Source organism: Vipera berus (genome assembly GCF_964194415.1).
Source record: "Vipera berus genome assembly, chromosome: 2".
NCBI lineage: Eukaryota > Metazoa > Chordata > Lepidosauria > Squamata > Viperidae > Vipera > Vipera berus.
In genome coordinates this window covers 102,683,389-102,705,282 of record NC_138203.1, presented here as the reverse complement: position 1 = coordinate 102,705,282, position 21,894 = coordinate 102,683,389, and the positions used below count along the sequence as shown (strand labels likewise).

Genomic DNA, 21,894 nt, shown 5'->3' with positions numbered 1-21,894 from the left:
CAGTATCACAGCCTTTTTCTCTGGAGTTAGGTCTTTGGATAATTTATGCCTGGTTATTTGTGCTTTGAGTGACAACTCTGGATTGATTTGTTGGATTATGTTGGTTTTCATTGCTGTCCCTGGTATTACCAGGAGCTTTCTCCAAAGTTCACAGGTTCAGTACTCTTCCTACCCTGCTTCTCCAAAGCCCCACTTTCGCTTCCTTTGAGAGTCCCACCACGGCAAGGGTACTTTTTTCCACCAGTGGTGGACTTGCCCTCAGAGGAAGAAATATTGGGAGAAGGTCCAAAACTGGTTAAAACAAATAACTGGTGTCACCTTCCCTCTGCTTCCAGACTCTTACCTACTGGGTATAAAGCCAAAACTAATTAATAGACAAGATTGGTATCTCTTTGTACATGTTACAACAGCAGCGAGAATAACCTTCGCTCAACAGTGGAAAGATATAAATATTCCAACGGACCAAATGTTAATTAATAAGATTCTGAATTGTGCTGAAATGGATAAACTAACTTATATGTTAAAACAGAAACAAGAATCTATGTATTACACCAACTGGGAACGATGGTATGATTGGTTAAAAAATAGAACAAACCTAGAATAGTTAATATGACACTTCATAGTAATCTTTATGACAATATTTAATAGTCAAAATAGACCGTTAAATAAGATTTAAGATTTACCGGGATGTAATTATGTATAACTGTACAGGGGACTTTAATCCCCAGTTAGTTTATATGTATGTTTGTTAAGTGCTTGCTTGTCCTTTTTCTTTTCTTTCTTAATTTGAAATGTATATACTTAGTGTGTATGTGTCTGTAAATATTTAATAAAAATTTAATATTAAAAAAAGAGAGAGTCCCACCACGGCACTGCCGAAATTATTCAAAACGTTCAAAGCCGCTCATTTCTAACCCTTAAAACTGAATCGTCAAGTCTGAATTTTTAGGGTTAATTTGGGCTTGAGTTTGGCATCTTAGCCGTCTCTCCCGGGATGCTTCAGGCTTGAAGGCCCCGAACTTCACCGGGAAGGGGAGGAGCCCCAGTTCGTTCGCTACGCCTGCGCTCCTCCCGCAAAGGTCGCCAGTGGCTGAAGGACTGCGCGGTTGGTCTGACTCCGGTTGTCCCGGGCCGTTCGCTCGTGGGCACGCGATGAACGTCTTCCGGCGGGTTTTTGCTGGGGGTCTTCCACGCTTTTGGCAGCCGCCCCCGCTTTCCGCCCCCGCTTGCGGTAAAAGAATCGGCGCGCTGCTTTGCCGCACCGCGGCGGGCGGCCCCCTTCACTTCCCGCTCGGGAAGGAACCCCGCGGGCGCCGGGGAGAGGCGGCGGTCGCCGTGTCGCCCGAGTTGATGGAGCAGGAGGAGTTCGTCTTCCCCGAATATGTCCCCGAGGAGCTGCCTTTCGACGAGGAGAAGCGGCTGGTGGAGGCAGCGGTGGAGCAGGACCTGGAGCAGCAGCAGCAGCAGCAGCAGCGGGCTAAGAGCGACAAGCCGCCACCGCCGCCGCAGCGCCGAGAAGGACGCCAGAAGGCAGCACGGAGTCACCCGGCTTGGGGGCGGCCGGACGCTTCGGTGCCGTCGAGCGGAGTGAACTGCTGTGGATGCGGAGCGGAACTACACTGCCAGGATCCGGCCGTGCCGGGATATCTGGCCAGCGAGAAATACCTGAGCCTGGTGAGGCCAGAAGCGCTCCTGCAGCGGAAGGAAGATGGAGGAGGACCGAGGGAAGAAGCGGAGGGGCCGAAGGTCTGGAAGGACCCCGTCAGGCAGGCGCTGGAGCGAACTGTGTGCCAACGCTGCTGGCTTCTGATGCACCACCAACAGGCCCTCAAGGTGGAAATGTCCCGGGAGGCATACTATAACCTGGTGAGCGCGGCTTTAAAACGGCCTCCTCGTCATGGACGCTCACACCTTGTGCTCTGCATGGTGGATATGCTGGAACTGCCTGACTCACTTCTGCCTGACCTGTCCAAGTTGGTGGGGACCGATGCCCACGTATTTGTCCTAGGCAACAAGGTAGATCTTCTGCCTGCTGACTCGCCAAAATACCTGAAGCACCTCCAAGAACTGCTGTTGAAGAATTGTGCAGATGCTGGCCTTGTTGATTTGAGCCAGCCTTCGGAGACCCCAGACCAGCGTATAATTGATGCACACCTCATCAGTGCCAAGACAGGCTATGGAATAGAAACGCTGATCTCCAAGTTGCAGCGTTCTTGGAAACTAAATGGGGACGTGTACCTTGTGGGAGCAGCCAACAGCGGAAAGTCTACTCTCTTTAATACTCTCTTGCATTCGGACTATTGCAAATCCAGAGCTTCTCAGGTGATCCACAGAGCAACCATCTCACCTTTCCCCGGTAAGAGGAAATTAAGGCATGCTTTGACAACTTATCCTTAAGACTATTCAGGAAAACCCACATGGAACCTCTGAGCACTCTGGTTAAAAAGCATTACTTAAAAGCTATTCCAGGACACTTCTTTATTTATTTGATTTTTGTCCTGCCTTTATTTGTATAAATAACCCAAGGTGGAAAATATATTACTCTTTCCCACACACACACAACAACAACCCTGTGAGTAACCAACCCCAAGTCACCCATTCCTAAGGCAGGACTAGAATTCACAGTTTCCTAGTTTCTAGCCAGCACTTTAACCACTTCATCAAACTAGCTCTTTTTATACAGAAATCTTTTTGCTGAGTTGAAATTGGATTTGTCACATATACCCAATACATCAGAAAATGTGTTAGCCATGTAAGTTCTTCAGTCTTCTTTGAATGATCGGTAAGATTAAAGGTAAAGGTAAAGGTTCCCCCGCACATGCGTGCTAGTCGTTTCCGTCTCTAGGGGCCGGTGCTCATCTCCATTTCAAAGCCGAAGAGCCAGCGCTTGTCCGAGGACGTCTCCGTGGTCATGTGGCCGGCACGACTGGACGCCAAAGGCGCACGGAACGCTGTTACCTTCCCACCGTAGTGGTCCCTATTTTTCTACTTGCATTTTTTACGTGCTTTCAAACTGCTAGGTTGGCAGAAGCTGGGACGAGTAACAGGCGCTCACTCTGTTACGCGGCACTCGGGATTCGACCCGCCAAACTGCAGACCTTCTGATCGACAGGCTCAGCGTCCTAACCCACTGATTTACAGATTTCTAAACATTACTCCTAATTTAAAGGAAATTGCTGGCTCAGAATCACAAACTAGCCAACCACACTTTAGCTACTACTGTATATTCTACAAACCCAGCCCTGTTTATGATTCAGTGTATCATGTAAACCCAAGAAGGTGGGCTAACAAGAAAAATCTGCTTAAATTAACTATAGTAGAGTATGTTGTGCTAGCTGTGCTCTGACCTTTTGTGAATTTGTTCCAAACTATGACATTTTTAGATTATATGAGTTAATGTTGTCTTTAGATTAGATTCTCTTCTGTGCTAGTTCTTAAATGCCTTGTGGGTGTGTCTAAAGTCTGCTTTAAATATATCTAAGTTCCTATTAATCCATGTGCATTAGAATTGTGTGTTGGCCACTGATGTTAAAAAACCTATAGATCAGAAAAGAGGGAGGTCATATACCCAGTTTGTATTTGTAATTCAAAAGAGTTTTAAGTAACATAGCTATATCATTTTTGATTATAGTTATAGAGATACTTTGTTTAATTTTATTTTTATAAACTGTAATGTATTGGTATAAAGTTGAGGTGATTCTTGCAGCAGCCAGATCTAAAATGTTTAGTATTGAAATATAGCAATTATGGTGTTGCTAGTCTTGAACATTTATATCACCCCTGACAATTTCACTGTATAGAAGATTACATAGTTAAATAACTGAACTGCAGTGTCATAACATACATACACTAAGGAGTATTACTGCATTATGATACACACACACACGTGTGTGTGTGTGTGTGTGTGTATTTCATGTGGCATAAGAGAATATAGCAGTGCATAAAAATTCACAAAAACAACATATAAAATATATATCAAAATATAAAAACAACAGAGGAGTGAATTATTTTAAAAACACAATATAAGTGATAAATAAAGTCATGAATGGAATTAAATTATGCATGAGTATTTACTAAAGTGACAAAACCTAATGCTAGATTTATAAATCATTTAGCCATTGGACAGCAGTACCCTTGAGGTGATGTATTTCATGCAGGGATCCAGGGAACCTTCTGAGGGAGCATTCTGCCACAATATGATATAAAATTTGCAGGACATTTCCACAATCACAGTTAGGATTATCAGCCAGCCCCTATTTATATTTCCAATATTGACACCTGCCAGGATTGGTTCGAATCCGATTGAGGCTGTCCAGATTTTCCTTGGAGATCAAAGCCAAAGGGGAGCTGTGCTGTGTCAGACACTAAATTAAACAGATCTGGGTTAGGAGTGGCCCAGTCCTGGTGCCATGCTATCTCAATGTCAAAGTGATTTTTGACTAATTGCTGTCCAAGTTTCCATGACAGATTCCGAGATTTGAGTCAGAATATTTGATCATGACAATCCATGTGTGTAGGTAATAATTGGTTTGCCTCACATTTTTGCCACTCCCCTTTTAAAGCTAGTTGTCTTCTAAGGTGTGATATAGACTAGCCTCATGGTGCACCCTGGACGTGACTTTGTCACGGCTAGTTATACATTCCGGCTGCTGGATCTCACTCACAAGGATTCCCCAGCAAGACATAGGAGCATGAAAACCGAAAATGATAGTTTAATATAAAGCAGAAAATAGAGTTATAGAAAGGCTAAATGATTCTTGCTAAACAACTAATGGTGTTTGAAACCTAATGCTAATAATTTTAGGACAAGTATGTTGAGAACACTTTGATGACAGTTGTACGTTTCACAGTGAGTTAACCAGTAAAAAGATGTTACTGTTGAGTTCATTTTATGGCTGTGAAGAATTCAGTCTTTCTTTAAGAAAGAACATTTAGACATAACTATAGTTAAGTGCCATAATTTTGACATATCTCTTAAATGAAAGTTATTCTGAGACCTGTGATGGCCTTTATACAGGATCCCTAAACGTTTATGTAATAATATAATTGCTTATTTCCCCCCTCAAAACTGTTACATTATTTAAGTTTCTGCCTTTCAAGTAAAATAACAATACAGTAATGGGAATCTGTTTCAACTGTTCATGGTTTTCCCCCATAGGTGGCACCACCTAGCCTACTGTACTGATCTCAAAAACATTACAGGTAGTCCTCGACTTATAACCATTCATTTAGTGATAGTTCAAAGTTACAATTGAAAAAAGTGACTTATTACTACTATTCACTTTTCACACAACTGTTGCAGCATCCCCATGGTCACGTGATTTAAATTTGGGTACTTGGCAATTAGCATGCCCCAAGACCATGTGATTTCCATTTGCAATCTTCCCAGCTGGCTTCCAAAAAGCAAAGCTAATTGGGCAAGCCAGATTATCTTGCTTAGCAAGAAAATTGTTGGGGTCAATTGTAGTATTAAGTTGAGGACTACCTGTATTGTAGCAGGCTTGGCACTACTTGAATGTGGAATCAACAAGAAATAATGAAATTTGTAGGCTAGAATGGAAGGAGAGACAAAAAAATAGAAGGAAGCACTAGGACAGCCATTTGTCTGAAATGGTATAGGGCAGGGGTAGGCAACCTCGGCTTTTTTATGACTCATGGACTTCAACTCCCAGAATTCCTGAGCCAGCTGTGCTGGCTCAGGAATTCTGGGAGTTGAAGTCCATGAGTCATAAAAGAGCCGAGGTTGCCTACCCCTGGTATAGGGTTTCCTGCCTGAGCAGGGGGTTGGACTAGATGACCTCCAAGGTCCCTTCCAACTTTACTATTATGATTATGATTACCTTGTAAAGATAATTCAAGAACAAATGTACCTGTCATGCTTTCTACTTGGAGGTGACTTTATTCCTGGATTAGAAAACTAGAGTTAACGTAACTAAATAACACATTAATCAGCTGTCTGTTACAAATTGCCACTGAAATCTTTGAAGAGGCTAACATAACTCCAAGGATTATTTGATTTAAAACTGCATAAGATGGATATGGTTCTCATCATGCCATTTTTTGTTTCTGCCATAGAAGTAGTAATGTTTGGGAGTTGTTTATTTAGAGAAGGGGGATGAAAGGGCAAAATCAGTGCATTAGGTTTTACTGAAGCTGTTCAGAGGGGTGGGGGATTAAGGGACAAAATAGGAAGCAAAAAATATTCCCATCTCTAATCCATTGATATTACTAGCCACAGACCCTGGAATCATCAAACTGGGCAGGAAATCATAATGCAGCCCTAGACCAAAAAAGGTATATCAACTTGCTTTAATTTCTGAATATAATAACAATGTATGCTTTGTAATAAATTTGGCCAGTGTAAGATAAGCCAGTATTTTATTAATATTTCACACTTGCTTAGTCGTGGTTGAGGCAGGATTTGAAGTGGGAATTTATTGACTCAATATTTCTCCTTTTAACATCAATTGCTATCCATTATCTCGTTTTCTTAATAGGCCCTCCTATAGCTACAGTTTCTTTTACAAATTCGTTTTCTGAGTTACTTGAGATGTTGTAAAAGCTGTATGTCTCACATAACATTTTGTGACCTATATTGTTTAAGCCTATTCTAGTATCTTAATTCTTTGCCAATTGTATATAAGCCAACCATGGAAATTTATGATGGGTTTTTCCCCATTTTCCTCCCTAGGCACTACTTTGAATCTCCTGAAATTTCCAATTATTAATCCTACACCTTACAGAATACTCAGGAGGCAAGAAAGGCTAAAGGAAGATTCAGAGAAAAATGAAGAAGACCTCAGTATAACTGAACAAAAACAGCTGAATATTCTCAGAAAGCAAGGATACTTAATAGGTGAGTGGGGGCTTTGGGAACTGTGCAAGTGCTGCAACTCACAATTGTTTCATAGATCTTTCCAAGGCTGTCCAGATATTTAACGCAGATATTGTTGTATATCTAAAATGTATCTTTTTTATTATCAGACTAGAAAGTTCACCTAAATAATCAAATTAGGTGGCTCCAAATTGCTTTGGATAGTTAGATACTTTTGTGCACTTGGAGAACCAGATTTTTCTAAAATGAGTCAAAAATTCAAAATTATCAATTTGGAAACTTATCTCGATGTCCAAAACAAATCATTTTCCAAAGCAAATATTTTCACAAGTACAAATATATGAAAAGAAGATTAAATCTAATTAAAAGATCTATGCCATGAAAATATTTACAAGAATATTTATAAGCTAAGATTTATCAGGAGAAGATTCCATTAATACATAATTTTTGTTATTCACTATTTCCACAGTCTTTTGAGTCAGGCAGATATGATTTTAAAGAAAAATGCAATAAAGAGACCTGCCCATATTTTTAGTTCACTCATCAGAAGGTAAAAAATATGATGAATATTTAGAATGAGCATAGGAGAAGAGTCAGAATTTACAGAGTTTAGAGTCTGTTGTACCTAGCATCTACATTACTTTAAAGCAGTGCATTGTTTAACCTTAATTTATTGAATGAACAGTTGGCTGATTTTTCATAATGATGTTGTTGTTAGCTGCGAAGTCGTGTCTGACCCATCGCGACCCTATGGACAGCGTTCCTCCAGGCCTTCCTGTCCTCTACCATCTTCTGGAGTCCATTTAAGCTCACGCCTACTGCTTCAGTGACTCCATCCAGCCACCTCATTTTCTGTCGTCCCCTTCTTCTATTGCCCTCAATATTTCCCAGCATTAGGCTCTTCTCCAGTGAGTCCTTCCTTCTCATTAGGTGGCCAAAGTATTTGAGTTTCAACTTCAGGATCTGGCCTTCTAAAGAGCAGTCAGGGTTGATCTCCTCTAGGACTGACCGGTTTGATCGCCTTGCAGTCCAAGGGACTCGCAGGAGTCTTCTCCAGCACCATAGTTCAAAGGCCTCAATTCTTTGGCGCTCAGCCTTTCTTATGATCCAACTTTCACTGCCATACATTGCAACTGGGAAGACCATAGCCTTGACTATACGCACTTTTGTTGACAGGGTGATGTCTCTGCTTTTTAGTGTGCTGTCTAGATTTGCCATGGCTTTCCTCCCGAAGAGCAGGCGTCTTTTAATTTCTTGGCTACAGTCCCCATCTGCAGTGATCTTGGAGCCCAGGAAAATAAAATCTGTCACTACCTCCATTTCTTCCCCATCTATTTGCCAGGAATTGAGAGGGCCGGATGCCATGATCTTGGTTTTCTTAATGTTTAGTTTCAACCCAAGTTTTGCACTCTCCTTCTTCACCTGCAACACAAGGCTCTTTAGTTCTTCTTCACTTTCTGCCATTAGAGTAGTATCATCTGCATATCTTAGGTTGTTGATATTTCTTCCGGCAATCCTAATTCCAGCTTTTGATTCATCTAGCCCTGCCTTTCTCATGATGTGCTCTGCATATAAGTTAAATAGGCAGGGCGACAGTATACAGCCTTGCCGGACTCCTTTCCCAATTTTGAACCAATCAGTAGTTCCGTGTCCAGTTCTCACTGTTGCTTCTTGGCCCACATATAGGTTTCTCAAGAGACAAATAAGATGGTCTGGTACGCCCATCTCTTTAAGAACTTGCCACAGTTTGTTATGATCCACACAATCAAAGGCTTTAGCATAGTCAATGAAGCAAAAGTAGATGTTTTTCTGGAACTCTCTAGCTTTCTCCATGATCTAGCGTATGTTGGCAATTTGATCTCTAGTTCCTCTGCCTCTTCGAAATCCTGCCTGTACTTCTGGTAGTTCTCGATCCACATACTGCTGGAGTCTAGCTTGTAGGATTTTAAGCATAACTTTACTAGCATGTGAAATGAGTGCAATGGTGCGATAGTTCGAACATTCTTTGGCACTGCCTTTCTTTGGAATTGGAATGTAAACTGATCTTTTCCAATCCTGTGGCCACTGTTGAGTTTTCCAAATTTGCTGGCAAATTGAGTGTAGCACTTTTACTGCATCGTCTTTTAAGATTTTGAATAGCTCAGCTGGAATACTGTCACCTCCACTAGCTTTGTTGTTGCTCAGCTTTTCTAAGGCCCACTTCACTTCACATTCTAGGATGTCTGGCTCGAGGTCAGTGACCACCTCATTGTGGTTATCAGGGACGTTAAGCTCATTCTTGTATAGTTCTTCTGTGTAATTTTGCCATCTCTTCTTAATCTCTTCTGCCTCTGTTAGGTCCCGGCTATTTTGGTCCTTTATCATGCCCATTTTTGCATTAAACGTTCCCTTCATCTCTCCAATTTTCTTGAAAAGATCTCTGGTCCTCCCTATTCTATTGTTTTCTTCTATTTCTTTGCACTGTTCATTTAAGAAGGCATTCTTATCTCTTCTAGCTATTCTCTGGAATTCTGCATTCAATTGGGCGTATCTTTCTTTTTCTCTCTTGCCTTTCACTTCCCTCCTTTCCTCAGCTATTTGCAAAGCTTCCTCAGACAGCCATTTTGCTTTCTTGCATTTCTTTTTCTTTGGGATGGTTTTAGTTGCTACCTCTTGTACAATGTTGTGAACCTCTGTCCATAGTTCTTCAGGCACTCTGTCTATCAGATCTAATTCCTTAAATCTATTTGTCACCTCTACTGTATATTCAACAGGGATATGATTTAATTCATACCTTAGTGGCCTAGCGCTTTTCCCTACTTTCTTCAGTTTAAGCCTAAACTTTGCAATGAGAAGCTCATGGTCTGAGCCACAGTCAGCTCCTGGTCTTGTTTTTACTGACTGTATAGAGCTTCTCCATCTTTGGCTGCAGAGCATATAGTCAATCCGATTTCTATGTTGACCATGTGTAGAGCCGTCTCTTGGGTTGTTGGAAAAGAGTGTTTGCTATGACCATCATATTCTCTTGACAAAATTCTATCAGCCTGTGCCCTGCTTCATTTTGTACTCCAAGGCCAAACTTGCCTGTTATTCCGGTTATCTTTTGGCTTCCTACTTTATCATTCCAATCCCCCATGATGATAAGGACATCATTTTTGTGTGTTAGTTCTATAAGGTGCTGTAGGGCTTCATAGAACCGGTCAATTTCATCCTCTTCAGCACTGGTGGTTGGGGCATAGACTTGGACTACTGTGATATTGAATGGTTTGCCTTGGATTCGAACTGAGATCATTCTGTCATTTTGAGGATTGTATCCCAGTATTGCTTTTCCTACTCTTGTATTGACTATGAAGGCTACTCCATTTCTTCTGAGGGATTCTTGCCCACAGTAGTATACCTGATGGTCATCTGAATTAAATTCACCCATTCCTGTCCATTTTAATTCGCTGATACCTAAGATGTCAGTGTTCAGTCTTGTCATCTCTTGTTTGACCACATCCAGCTTTCCTTGATTCATGGATGTTACATTCCTGGTTCCTATGGAGAAAAAATCTTTACAGCATCGGACTTTCCTTTCACCACCAGACATATCCACAGCTGAGCGTCCTTTCGGCTTTGGCCCAGTCGCTTCATTCTTTCTGGCGCTACTAGTACTAGCCCTCTGCTCTTCCCCAGTAGCATATTGGACGCCTTCCGACCTGAGGGGCTCATCTTCCAGCGTCATATCGTTTTGCCTTTTGGTACTGTCCATAGGGTTTTCATGGCAAAGATACTGGAGTGGGTTGCCATTTCTTTCTCCAGTGGATCACGTTTTGTCAGAACTCTCTGCTATGAGCTTTCCATCTTGGGTGGCCCTGCACGGTATAGCTCATAGCTTCATTGAATTACGCAAGCCCCTTCGCCACGACAAGGCAGTAATCCATGAAGGGGGATTTTTCATAATACGCTACACTAAAATTAAAAAATGTAAAAAGCCTAATGCGATGGATGTACAAAGTCTAGGTGCTAATTTTTGGTTGAATTCTTATTGCATCTGCTAGCCTCAGAACAACATATCACAAAAAAACCCATGAATAATCTACATGTACCTGTATATCTCTCTGTTTATGATACAGGAAGAATTGGAAGAACCTTTAAACAACCAGAAAAAAATGAGAAAAAAATTGAAATTGATTTTGATGTTGAGGCATTGTCTATTAACATGGAGGAAGAACCCTCCTCTTCACTCAAAGCTGATACCAAAAAAAATAGATTGACGTACAATGAAGTGAAAGATTGTCGTTGGTTTTATGACACACCAGGGATTATAAAAGATCATTGTGTAAGTATACTGTTAAATTTGTTTGATGTCTAAAACAGAAATGAAACCACTATTTCAGCAGCTTTCTGTGATCTTAATTCTTCTTTTTTTCAAGTGTGGAGCTGAAAATGTATTTCATATATGGAGTGTGGGCTACTTGAAGAATTTGAAAAAAATCCAACTATAAATAACACAACTATGTATAGAAATAGAATCATGGTAAAACCCTTTTTAGCATTTTGTAAATCCTTCACAACACATTTGTGCGTCTTTTATTCTTTAATTTATTTTCAAATCTTGACAATTATTATCTGAATTAATTTAGCATTTAGCTTTAAACAGCTTAGACAGAATATTAAATGTGAGAATTCAGTTACATACATGCTCTATCAAAGCATTACAGAATTATGATTATACAGTTACTGTGCTTTGTAAAGGTGTATGAGAAAGATGCTTCCCCTTTTCTCTGTACATTATTCCAAAGATAATGATGGAAGCATGGATTTTATGCTATTTAGTTATTGAATGTCTAGCGTGTTTTCCACTAGTGATCTGTGTGCTGATCTTTTCTCCCTTATATAACCTGACTATACCTGCCCATTGAGGAAGAACACGCAAACAGTGTCTGCCATCTTCAATCCCATAAAGCAGCAGACCCCAATATTTCCAGCTCGACAGACAGGGGGGGGAGGAGGGGGGATGGTTCCATGCAAGTGCACACAGCTCCATTTGCGCAAGTGGCAGGCGCATGCACATACAGCTCACACAAATGGACCTTCACGCACGAGCCGCTTGTATGGCCTGGTTCCAAACAGGTTGGGGTCCCCTGCCCTAAGGCATTTCAATAGAGTAAGGTACTTCCCTTCTAGATCCTGTCGTTGTCTTCTGTATCCCATTTCCAGGTTTGAATCTTGACTGAAATAGACTTAGGGCCGTGGTGGCGAACCTATGGCACGCGTGCCACAGGTGGCACACAGAGCCCTCTCTGTGGGCACGCGCGCCGTTGCCTCAGTCCTAGGCTTTCAGCAGGGTCTTATAAAACCTTTTTGCTTTAGGCCTCCACCGCTGCATGTGGGGGGAAAAAGGTTCAATCAATCAATTTCAGCTTCTTACAGGGGAAAAAAAGATCTCGCAAAGTTGGAATTGATTGATTGAACTTTTTAGTCCCACCCAGTCTGCCATTACCACCACAGCAATGCCCACCCAATGGGCCACACCCACCCAATTGGCCACACCCACCCGGCACTCGACAATACATAACTGAGTTTTGGTTTGCAGTTTGGGCACTCGGTCTCTAAAAGGTTCGCCATCGCTAACCTAGGGTAATCCAGTTCATTAGAGGTTAAGTAGTTATTTTACTAGGGACGCGGTGGCTCAGTGGGTTAGGACGCTGAGCTTGTCGATCAGAAGGTCGGCAGTTTGGCGGGTCGAATCCCGAGTGCTGCGTAGCAGAGTGAGCGCCTGTTACTCGTCCCAGCTTCTGCCAACCTAGCAGTTCGAAAGCACATAAAAATGCAAGTAGAAAAATAGGGACCACTGCGGTGGGAAGGTAACAGCGTTCCGTGCGCCTTTGGTGTCTAGTCATGCCGGCCACATGACCACGGAGACGTCCTCGGACAAGCGCTGGCTCTTCGGCTTTGAAACAGAGATGAGCACCGGCCCCTAGAGTCGGAAACGACTAGCACGCATGTGCGGGGGAACCTTTACCTTTACCTTTACCTAGTTATTTTACTACAGCCATCTCAGTAACCTTGCCTAAAAGGAAAGGTTGAAGACCTGGTGATAGCTACCTAAGACCACTGAATTCTGAATCCAGGGAGAATGTCTTCCGTAGCATGTGCACCAGTAGCACATGCATGTGTCTATGAGGAGACAACATGACAAAACGCTATATAAATTACAGCACAGCAGCTAGGACAGTAATTATTATTCATCAATACAGATATTATAAGATCTCTTGGTTAGAAGCATAGCTGCTCTAATTCCATTATTTCAGATTTTCAGACAATTTTCAAGAATTCGGATTTTCACTATCCTTTATAAACAGCATTGCTGTAAGCTAGTCATCATTTAATAATTTGCTAAATATTGCCAAGTTCAAAATACTCAAGAATGGTTAAAGATGGAAAATAAAACATTGTAGCGTTCATTGGTTTCTTACCATTATCTCCAGTTCTCAAAGCAGAGATAACCCAAGATCAAAGTACTTCAAAGCTATAAACCTGATCTTTCAAGTGTAGTATTGCAGCCCATCTAGAACATATTGGATTAAAATCTTGAACCGGACTTTCTTCTGACTTAATAGTATTTCTGTTTTTTCTGGATTTAAGTTTAGGTGTATTTCACTTTTATTCAACTCATTCATTGATCCTAAGTGGCAGTCAATACTACTAGCAGACATCATCTTGATGGCATTATCTTGTCCAGCTGATTTAAATGTTGAATAAAAGTTAAAGGACAAGAAAGAACTGTCATTAAAAACTGTATAGAACCATAATGCTCAAGAAAGGTTAACAGGGAAGACTAGGACCAATGCAATACAATGCACCCAAATCCCATAGGTGCCAGGTGATCCAAAAGAATACCAGAATTGGCCTCAAAGGCTGTTATATAGTTCAAGGGGCCACATTCCCCTATCCATTTGTTGATATACCTCATCTCTATATAGGTTTTCACCCAGGCTTTATTATGAACCTACCACCTTTCAGTCACCTTCGCCAAGAATAATTTGAGACTGTTATGTAGTCAGTTCTTCTGGACCAGAGAAGAGAATTCTTTAAAGTAAAGAAATGAACTTCTGTTACAGATAGAACAGCAAAATAAATTATAAAAAAGAACTTAATTGTTGAAAGGTACATTTTTGCTTAAAAGGTACTTTTGCTGAAAAATAATCTAGTTCTTGAGAAAAGAACTTCCCAAGTGCCACAACATGGTATACACACACACACACACACATACACACACACATTTATATACAGTAGTGACTGACTTTGAGCCAGTCACTCACTTTCAGCCCAACCTACTTCAAATGGGCTGTTATGGGGGAAAGAGGAGGAAGATATTGCCTCAAATATGTTTGCCATCTTTAACAGAGGGCAGTGTTAGAAATAATATCCATGTTGTAGCCTTTCTTGTGTTTAATCCTGACCTTTATTTTCCAGATTCCACCATTTTTCAAACTTTAAATCACAGCTTTTTGAAAAATGTTAAAACTTCCAACATTTAACTTGATTCTTAGCTTAATATAAAATGCAATATAGTTTAGAAGAAACTGGGCACAATACAAAGACATACGTTCACATGGAAACCAACCAGATATACCAGTGTATTTTTCTTTCCCTTCTCTCCTCTCCATAGCAGTTTGTAGTGCCAAACAGTGTCAATGAGTGGTTGATAGGTGGGCAAATATAACACTATTCTGAGCCAAGAAGATTTCCAAACAATTACTCTGCTCACTTTTATTGGGTGGCAGCTGTTCAATGAAATGTTCAATTCTCTTCCACTCATTGTATTGAAAGATAAACACCAGGCTTTCTGAAACTGATTTGAAAATTGTTTGCCCTGCATTATTGTAAAACTGCTGATTAACTATTGTCCTTCAGCATGCTGAATTTGTTTGTGTATTTGGAAACAGAATACTGTATTTTGTTTGGCATTTAAGGCTGCCAAAAATTACAGTACAACTCTAGTTGTGCATATTCATCTTTGGATTATGACCACTTGAATTAAATTTCTTATTAATTCGATCGTAACTAAGTAAAGTAGGCATTTCAGCACCTGAAGAGTGGTTACACAAGTATTATTTTGCCATCAGTAGCATTAAGAGGTTTTACATGGTTCATTGCTTTTTCATTTGGCTCTACATGAAATCCTTCTTAACTGCCACAAGTCAGGCTGCTTCCTCTGTTATAAAAAATGGAATAATTGAAATTGAGTTATATTTGTCTTGAATTGTCACTTTGCAACAGGGAAGTGTATCCTAGCTATTGCATGAGTCTCTTATGAATGGTGTTCATCTATGCTCCTATCTCCATATTTTAGCCCCATCCAATATGCTATCTCTTTGTGAGCCCGCATAATATTTTAACATTTCAGCCTCTAATTTCCATAAGTTTTCTGATTTTCTTTTAGGTTTTAAATCTCCTAACAGAAAAAGAAATCAAAAGTGTTTTGCCATACTGCGCCATTGTTCCAAGGACATTTATACTTAAACCTGGAATGACTCTATTTTTGGGTGCATTGGGACGTGTAGATTATTTACAGGTAAGAGTTGCAATGGGAGTTCTGAACTTAGTGTAGATGATGTATAGAACAAAATATGATTTGGACAGTTTGAGGGTACCAGTAATTAACTCTCTTTTGTCCTGCTGCTGCTGAATAATATCCATTTTATCAGAGTTGTTTGGGGGGGGCTGCTTTAATTACTTTGAATATAGCCGTTTCTTTTTCAGGATCATTAAAGTCTGGTAGCCCAGTGTTCTCTTGTTGCATTCTGGGTTGAAATACAGCTTTCAGGAATCACTGAATTAACAGAAGCCAGAAACAGATTGGTTGGGTTGGTCTCTGGATTAGAGAAGTTTAGCTCCTCTAATAATAAGAAGGCATGAACAAGAATTCCCTTTCGGTCCCTTTGGAAGAGCCCCTCTTGAGGGTTTGGTTCTAGCTTCTCAATGTATCCCATTCACTCCAACCACTGGAGCCAATTATAAAATAGGAAGAAAAAAGGAGAATGAAGCCACACAACAGAACTAAATAAAAATAAAAATTCACACAGCCAACGGAAACAGAAATTAGTCACCTCACTCCTGACTTCATGACCAGTCATGTCCGATCTCTGTGTGTATAAAAGGACTTGTGGCAGCTGAAGACGCTGACTATTGTATTCTCTGGGAAGTTTCTCCAGAGAGCTTCGAGCCAAAGGGGAGCAAGTATCTTCAAATACTTTAAAATCATTTGGTCCTCATCCGTATGAATTAGATGAAATGTTTTTCCTCGGGGGGAAAAAAACCTCCTAAGCTAATTACTTCATTTTTAAATAGGGCAAAATGGAAGAATAATTTAAGATTACATTATTCCAATAAAAGTTGAATAATTCAACTAAAGGGACTAAAATACCATTGTTTTACTAAATTGCTTTATTTTACATAACTCTTCCAGAGAAAGGGAATTTTAACAGGTATGTTTGTGTGAATGTGTATTCCAAACAAGATACAGAGATATTCAACCAAACTGAAAATGCTCTTCCTCTAAGGAATTGGTTCTAGGGATGCTTTAAAAATGAGAAATTCATTCAGTTTATTACAGTAGATAGCAGCCTTCAGAAGCCAAGTTATCAACAATAGAGAATGGAGAATACTTGCTAGCTGAACTGACATTAAAGGTAAAGGTAAAGGTTCCCCCGCACATGCGTGCTAATCATTTCCAACTCTAGGGGCCGGTGCTCATGTCCCTTTCAAAGCCGCTTGTCCGAGGACGTCTCCGTGGTCATGTGGCCGGCATGACTAGACACCAAAGACGCACGGAATGCTGTTCCCTTCCCACCGTAGTGGCCCCTATTTTTCTACTTGCATTTTTATGTGCTTTTGAACTGCTAGGTTGGCAGAAGCTGGGACGACTAACAGGCGCTCACTCTGTTACGCGGCACTCGGGATTCGACCCGCCAAACTGTCGACCTTCTGATCAACAAGCTCAGCGTCCTAACCCACTGAGCCACCACGTCCCTTGAACTGACATTACACTAGTTAATAAAGTTGGTTTTTAAAACTTAATTGAATTAAGAAACATGTATAATTTTTCAGGCAGTTTAATTTTCAAACTTTTTATTCCTTAGGGGAATCGGTCCTCCTGGTTTTCTGTTTTGGCCTCTAATTTGTTGCCAGTGCATATTACCTCAACAGAAAAAGCAGATGCTATATATCAAAAGCATGCAGGCCAAACACTACTAAAGGTAAGCCAGCCCTTAAGTACACTGACTGGAGAATCTGTTGAGCCTTGTAATTCTCTCCGTTCACAGGCATTCATTATTATGCCTCTTGGGATTTGGACAAGAGAAGCTTTGTTTTGTTGTTAGACAATGCCATGACTGTGTTGTCTCAAGTTTTCCCTATCTTGGTGGTCTTCCACTTTATGCAAAATGATAATAATTCTGCACATGGTGTCTTTCCAATCTCTGGAAAGAAAGATAGCAAAAAAAAAACAACACCAGGTTTTATGTAAGTTCCAGGAACAAAATAATTACTACCTGAAGATCACGTTAAAAAAAAAGGCTGCCCAATAGGGTTATGGGCATTTATATTTATGATTGTTAATCTTAAAACATTAAAAAAAATTTAAAACCGTACAGCAGGAGTCCCCAACCCCCAGTCCGTGGACCGGTACCAGGCCGCGGTATGCCAGCAACCGGTCCGCACAAACAAGCAAAGCCCCATCCGTGGTATGCAGACAGCACACAAAACCACACATTCTCCGGTCCATGGAAAAACCTCTCTCCATGAAACCTTCCGGGCACCTCTGCCTTACAGTATTGTAACTATTCAAGTGAGCATTCAAGATATAATACAAAGAAACAGTCACTGTAGGTTCATTGACACCTGGTCTTTTATGTAGAAACTTAACTCTCGCCACTGCCAAAATGCAGTCCTTTTGATTGGTAAATATTAAAATGTTCCTATGTATTGTTTTCTGCTTATGAATGGGGTTGCATGTTCTGTTGAAATTGGCAGCTTTTACCCACTAAGCAACTTAAAGCAATTCAAAGACAAGTTTCAAGTTTAAGCGAATTTAGTTCATTTCTTCTAACTTAATTGTATGATGGACTGTGGGGAAAATCAATTCTTAGATGAGTGGAATCGATTAAATCAAGTTGATACCTAGAAATATAAGGACAGCTCGTTATCTTTTTAACACAATCCCATACATTTGCAATAGGAATTTTTATTTATTTATTTATTTTGGCATTCCCAAACTGCCCCCTTCTCTTTATTGGGGAGGGGGGTTTGTTTCCCCCGTTTTATTGCTTTATTCCCCTCCCCTTTTTGTTTGTGAAGAACAGGCACAGATAGTAACTTGAGATACTTTACTTATGAATATGTATGCTGACATCATCTGTTGTTTATGTTTTAGTCTCATCCCATCTTTCTGGGATGTATAAACATGAGTGCTCCCCTTTGTTGGATATGGTTTCTCTCAAAATTCTCTGGAGTCCCACCAGCGCATGCTGTGTAATAAACAGCAGTTTAGCCTTGATTCTTCCTTTTTGCGTTCTGCATTTGATTTCACAAGATAGCAGGATTGGTGTCAGATGCAAGAAATCAGGAACTAGAATACAGTTCAAAAGTACTGCAAGTTTATTCCATGTTACCTATACACAAGAATCTGAACTACTAGCAGTAAAGTTGAATTGGAGCCAGATAAGTCATGGACTTTAAGGGGGAGGGTTGGACTTAGAGATTCCAAAGTGATGATGTGTTTGATTCAGCCCTTCAGCTACACCTGCTCATCTTACAGCTGGCCCAGTTTCCCCAACTTGGGACTACTGGTAGTAAAAAGACAACCTTGAGATACACTCTTGTCGGTGTCAAAAATCATATATTATTTTGCTATACCTTTAACTAGAGAATTTAATTTATCAATCCTCTTTATCTTTCAGTATTCATCACATTTCCTGTTTGGGATATCTGCTTTACTCTGTGTCCAGCATATTGCAAAGTTTATTTCTCTTATTCTTTTCACTCTGTTAATTGATTTTCATTTTTCTCTGATTACTTCAGCCATATCTCGGATGTCTGTCCATCTTCTTTTTCATTATCCTTCTTTTTCATTTTAACTGCTTCTGAATTTCTTTAATCTTGTCTTCTGACTTTTTTTCTAGTATCCATGCATATTCAACTGTAGTTTTTCTCACATGAAAACCTACCACTCATCTTCTACTGCTTCACCTAAATCTTTTTTTAGAGACACCCTTATAATTCAATGCTTTTTTTAAACCACTGGCTTACTTCCAATTTTGTCTGTTTCTTTTGCTTTGTACTTTCCCTATGTTGCTTTTACTAAATTATAAATTCTAAAACTGAAGGCAGAAATTGATTATATATAGTATCTACTATAAGTATCTCTATACTTATGAAAATCACTAAAGTGTTTAATATTAGTGTATAATTTGCTGATTAGCTTTATCAGATGAATCTTATTTTTTATTACCTAAAAGATTGTCTTTCTAATTTGTAACACAAGGTTCCAATGGGAGGTGAAGAACGAATGAACGAATTTCCACCACTTGTTCCTCAGGAAGTGATGTTGGAAGGAATTGGGGAGGATGAAGCAGTAGCTGACATAAAACTCTCATCTGCTGGTAAAGATCCTCACATTTTCTTTTGAATAGGAGACCTATTACAGGTAGTGATTGAGTTACAACTATTCGTTCAGCAATCATTCAAAATGGTGCTGAATCAGGGGGGTTTTACAGTCTGTGAAGCTGTGGCCCTTGCAGTGTCCCAAGGACATGTGATCGCAATCTGGTTGCTCAGGTGCCTGACTTGCAATTAAGACATCAAGCAAGCCAAGGACATCATGCGTTATGACCATGTCATTTAGTGACACAGTTGCTAGTCCCAATTATCATCATTAAGCAAGGATACCTGCATTCCAGATTTTTGAATGAAAGGATATCTCAACTCAAAAGGATATCTAACCTCGCTATATTCACAGTGTTGAATCCAGATAGGATTGCAGTCAAAAGTGATCCAGTCTTTTAATCTCATATGTAGGAAGCATATTCTCTCCAGCAAATAATTCTGAGACAAGTCCAAGCAGAATACCCAAGTTGCTAGTTGATTGGTGGGAATTTTATGTCACTGAGCATTTTTTTCTATCAGTTTATTTTATGTAGAGTTTATTTTATGTAGCAGGTGTTGCACTTGTCTGTTCAACTATAAATTTGGCATATTCACATTAATGGGAAATTTAGGATTATTTTACTACGGATCTGGAACATTTCCCTTTAAATTGTCTTTGTGGTTCCCATTGGTTTTCAATCCCATACCTGAAAAAGAGAGTGCTCTCTTGTTAGACAAGGAAATACTGCAATCTTTTAGATCTGCCTAGTGCACCACAGAGGGACGCGGTGGCTCAGTGGGTTAGGACGCTGAGCTTGTCGATCAGAAGGTCGGCAGTTTGGCGGGTCGAATCCCGAGTGCCACGTAACAGACTGAGCGCCTGTTAGTCGTCCCAGCTTCTGCCAACCTAGCAGTTCGAAAGCACGTAAAAATGCAAGTAGAAAAATAGGGACCACTACGGTGGGAAGGTAACAGCGTGCCATGCGTCTTTGGCGTCTAGTCATGCCGGCCACATGACCACGGAGATGTCCTCAGACAAGCGCTGGCTCTTCAGCTTTGAAACGGAGACGAGCACCGGCCCCTAGAGTTGGAAATGAGTAGCACGCATGTGCGGGGGAACCTTTACCTTTACCTTAGTGCACCACATGAAGGGAACAACCAGTTTTCAGAATACTGTTTCCATTTACTACAGAAAAAGAACTTTCATACTTAAGACTAATGTTTGATCTTTTGATTCTATTGTCATTATCAAGTATTGTTATGAGGGCTTTGAGAATAACCTCTGAAGATTTTTGAAATAGCTCTTGCTTCTGGTCCTAGTGTGGAAATTAATACGACTCTGTTGCATCAGTCAAGCTGAAGTTCACAGTAAATCAAATTAAGTGTTTTTATTTGTTTAGTTATAAAGTGATGTATTCCCTCTTTAGGTTGGGTTGCAGTTACAGCTCATTCAAATAATAAAATGCAATTAAGATGCTATACGCCTGAGGGAACACTGGTAACTCTCCGCAAACCACCTCTGCTACCGTACATTGTTCATTTGAAAGGGGAACGTGTGAAAGGAAGTTCAACCTATAGAACTAAAAGACCACCTTCCTTTGTGCAAAATTTAAAATCTAATATAAATGAGAAAAAGTATAAAATATAAGGGTTTATAAATAATGGAATCCCCAGTGTAATTTTTTATCCCAAAATAGCAAATGATTACTTGTTTAAAAATAAATTAGTTTTCTTATTGTTATTTTGTTTTGGTAAATTGTCACTGCATATTAAAGGTCATGTTTATTTGCAACTTCGTGGTATTGTACTGTTTTACACTACAGTCTATAGTGTTTCTTTTTATACTTTGTTGTTTTCTTTAAAGACCAGCATTCCCTTCAGCTTTTCTCTAGTTTTGGTAACCAAATATTGCCAGAGAGGAAATAGGACCTCTTGCAATTCCAATATACCACCAAACTTTAGGAAACTTTCTTTCAGGGTTTAGAATATTTATGTAGTTAAATGATATACATCTGTTCAGTCCCAAGTAATTATTTTATTACAAATTATTACCAACCTTCCTTTAAGGATACCAGTTTCCAAAATGTAGATCATATGTTAGTATAAACAGCTGCAAATAAATACATATTATAAAACAAAATTGTTAGGCTCTTTTTAACAAGGCAGTTATCAATCACAGGGGACAGAGCAATGTACACTATCTGTGCAGGCTTCTGTGATGATTATCACCTGCTTTCCTCCCTCTTACAGTATATCTGAATTTCCTTGAAAACAGCACAGGCCATGGTACTGATCTGTGAAAGCTTACAAAGAATAACAGAATAACTGAGAAACTCAGCTAAATAAATCAATGTACTGTATTTTGAGATTCAGTTGCTTTCTAATATGCAAGGCATCATTCCTTGCTACCAACAACAGAGATCCAAAAGAATATGCCAAAATTTTGC

At 40.1% G+C, this 21,894-nt stretch overlaps 1 protein-coding gene across 2 annotated transcripts; it reads left to right on the top strand.

Moving 5' to 3' along the window:
• Positions 1-477: 477 nt before the first annotated feature.
• Positions 478-21,238, top strand: NOA1 (nitric oxide associated 1). 2 transcript variants are annotated; one of them, XM_081316521.1, is made up of 7 exons: positions 478-2,356; positions 6,692-6,856; positions 10,930-11,135; positions 15,246-15,377; positions 16,945-17,061; positions 19,347-19,464; positions 20,875-21,238. In XM_081316521.1, the coding sequence occupies exons 1-7, from the start codon at positions 1,153-1,155 to the stop codon at positions 21,093-21,095; spliced, it is 2,163 nt and encodes a 720-aa protein (XP_081172647.1). In that variant the 5' UTR covers positions 478-1,152; the 3' UTR covers positions 21,096-21,238. The 2 variants fall into 2 exon arrangements, with proteins under 2 accessions (XP_081172647.1, XP_081172648.1); XM_081316522.1 differs by lacking the exon at positions 15,246-15,377.
• Positions 21,239-21,894: the final 656 nt, after the last annotated feature.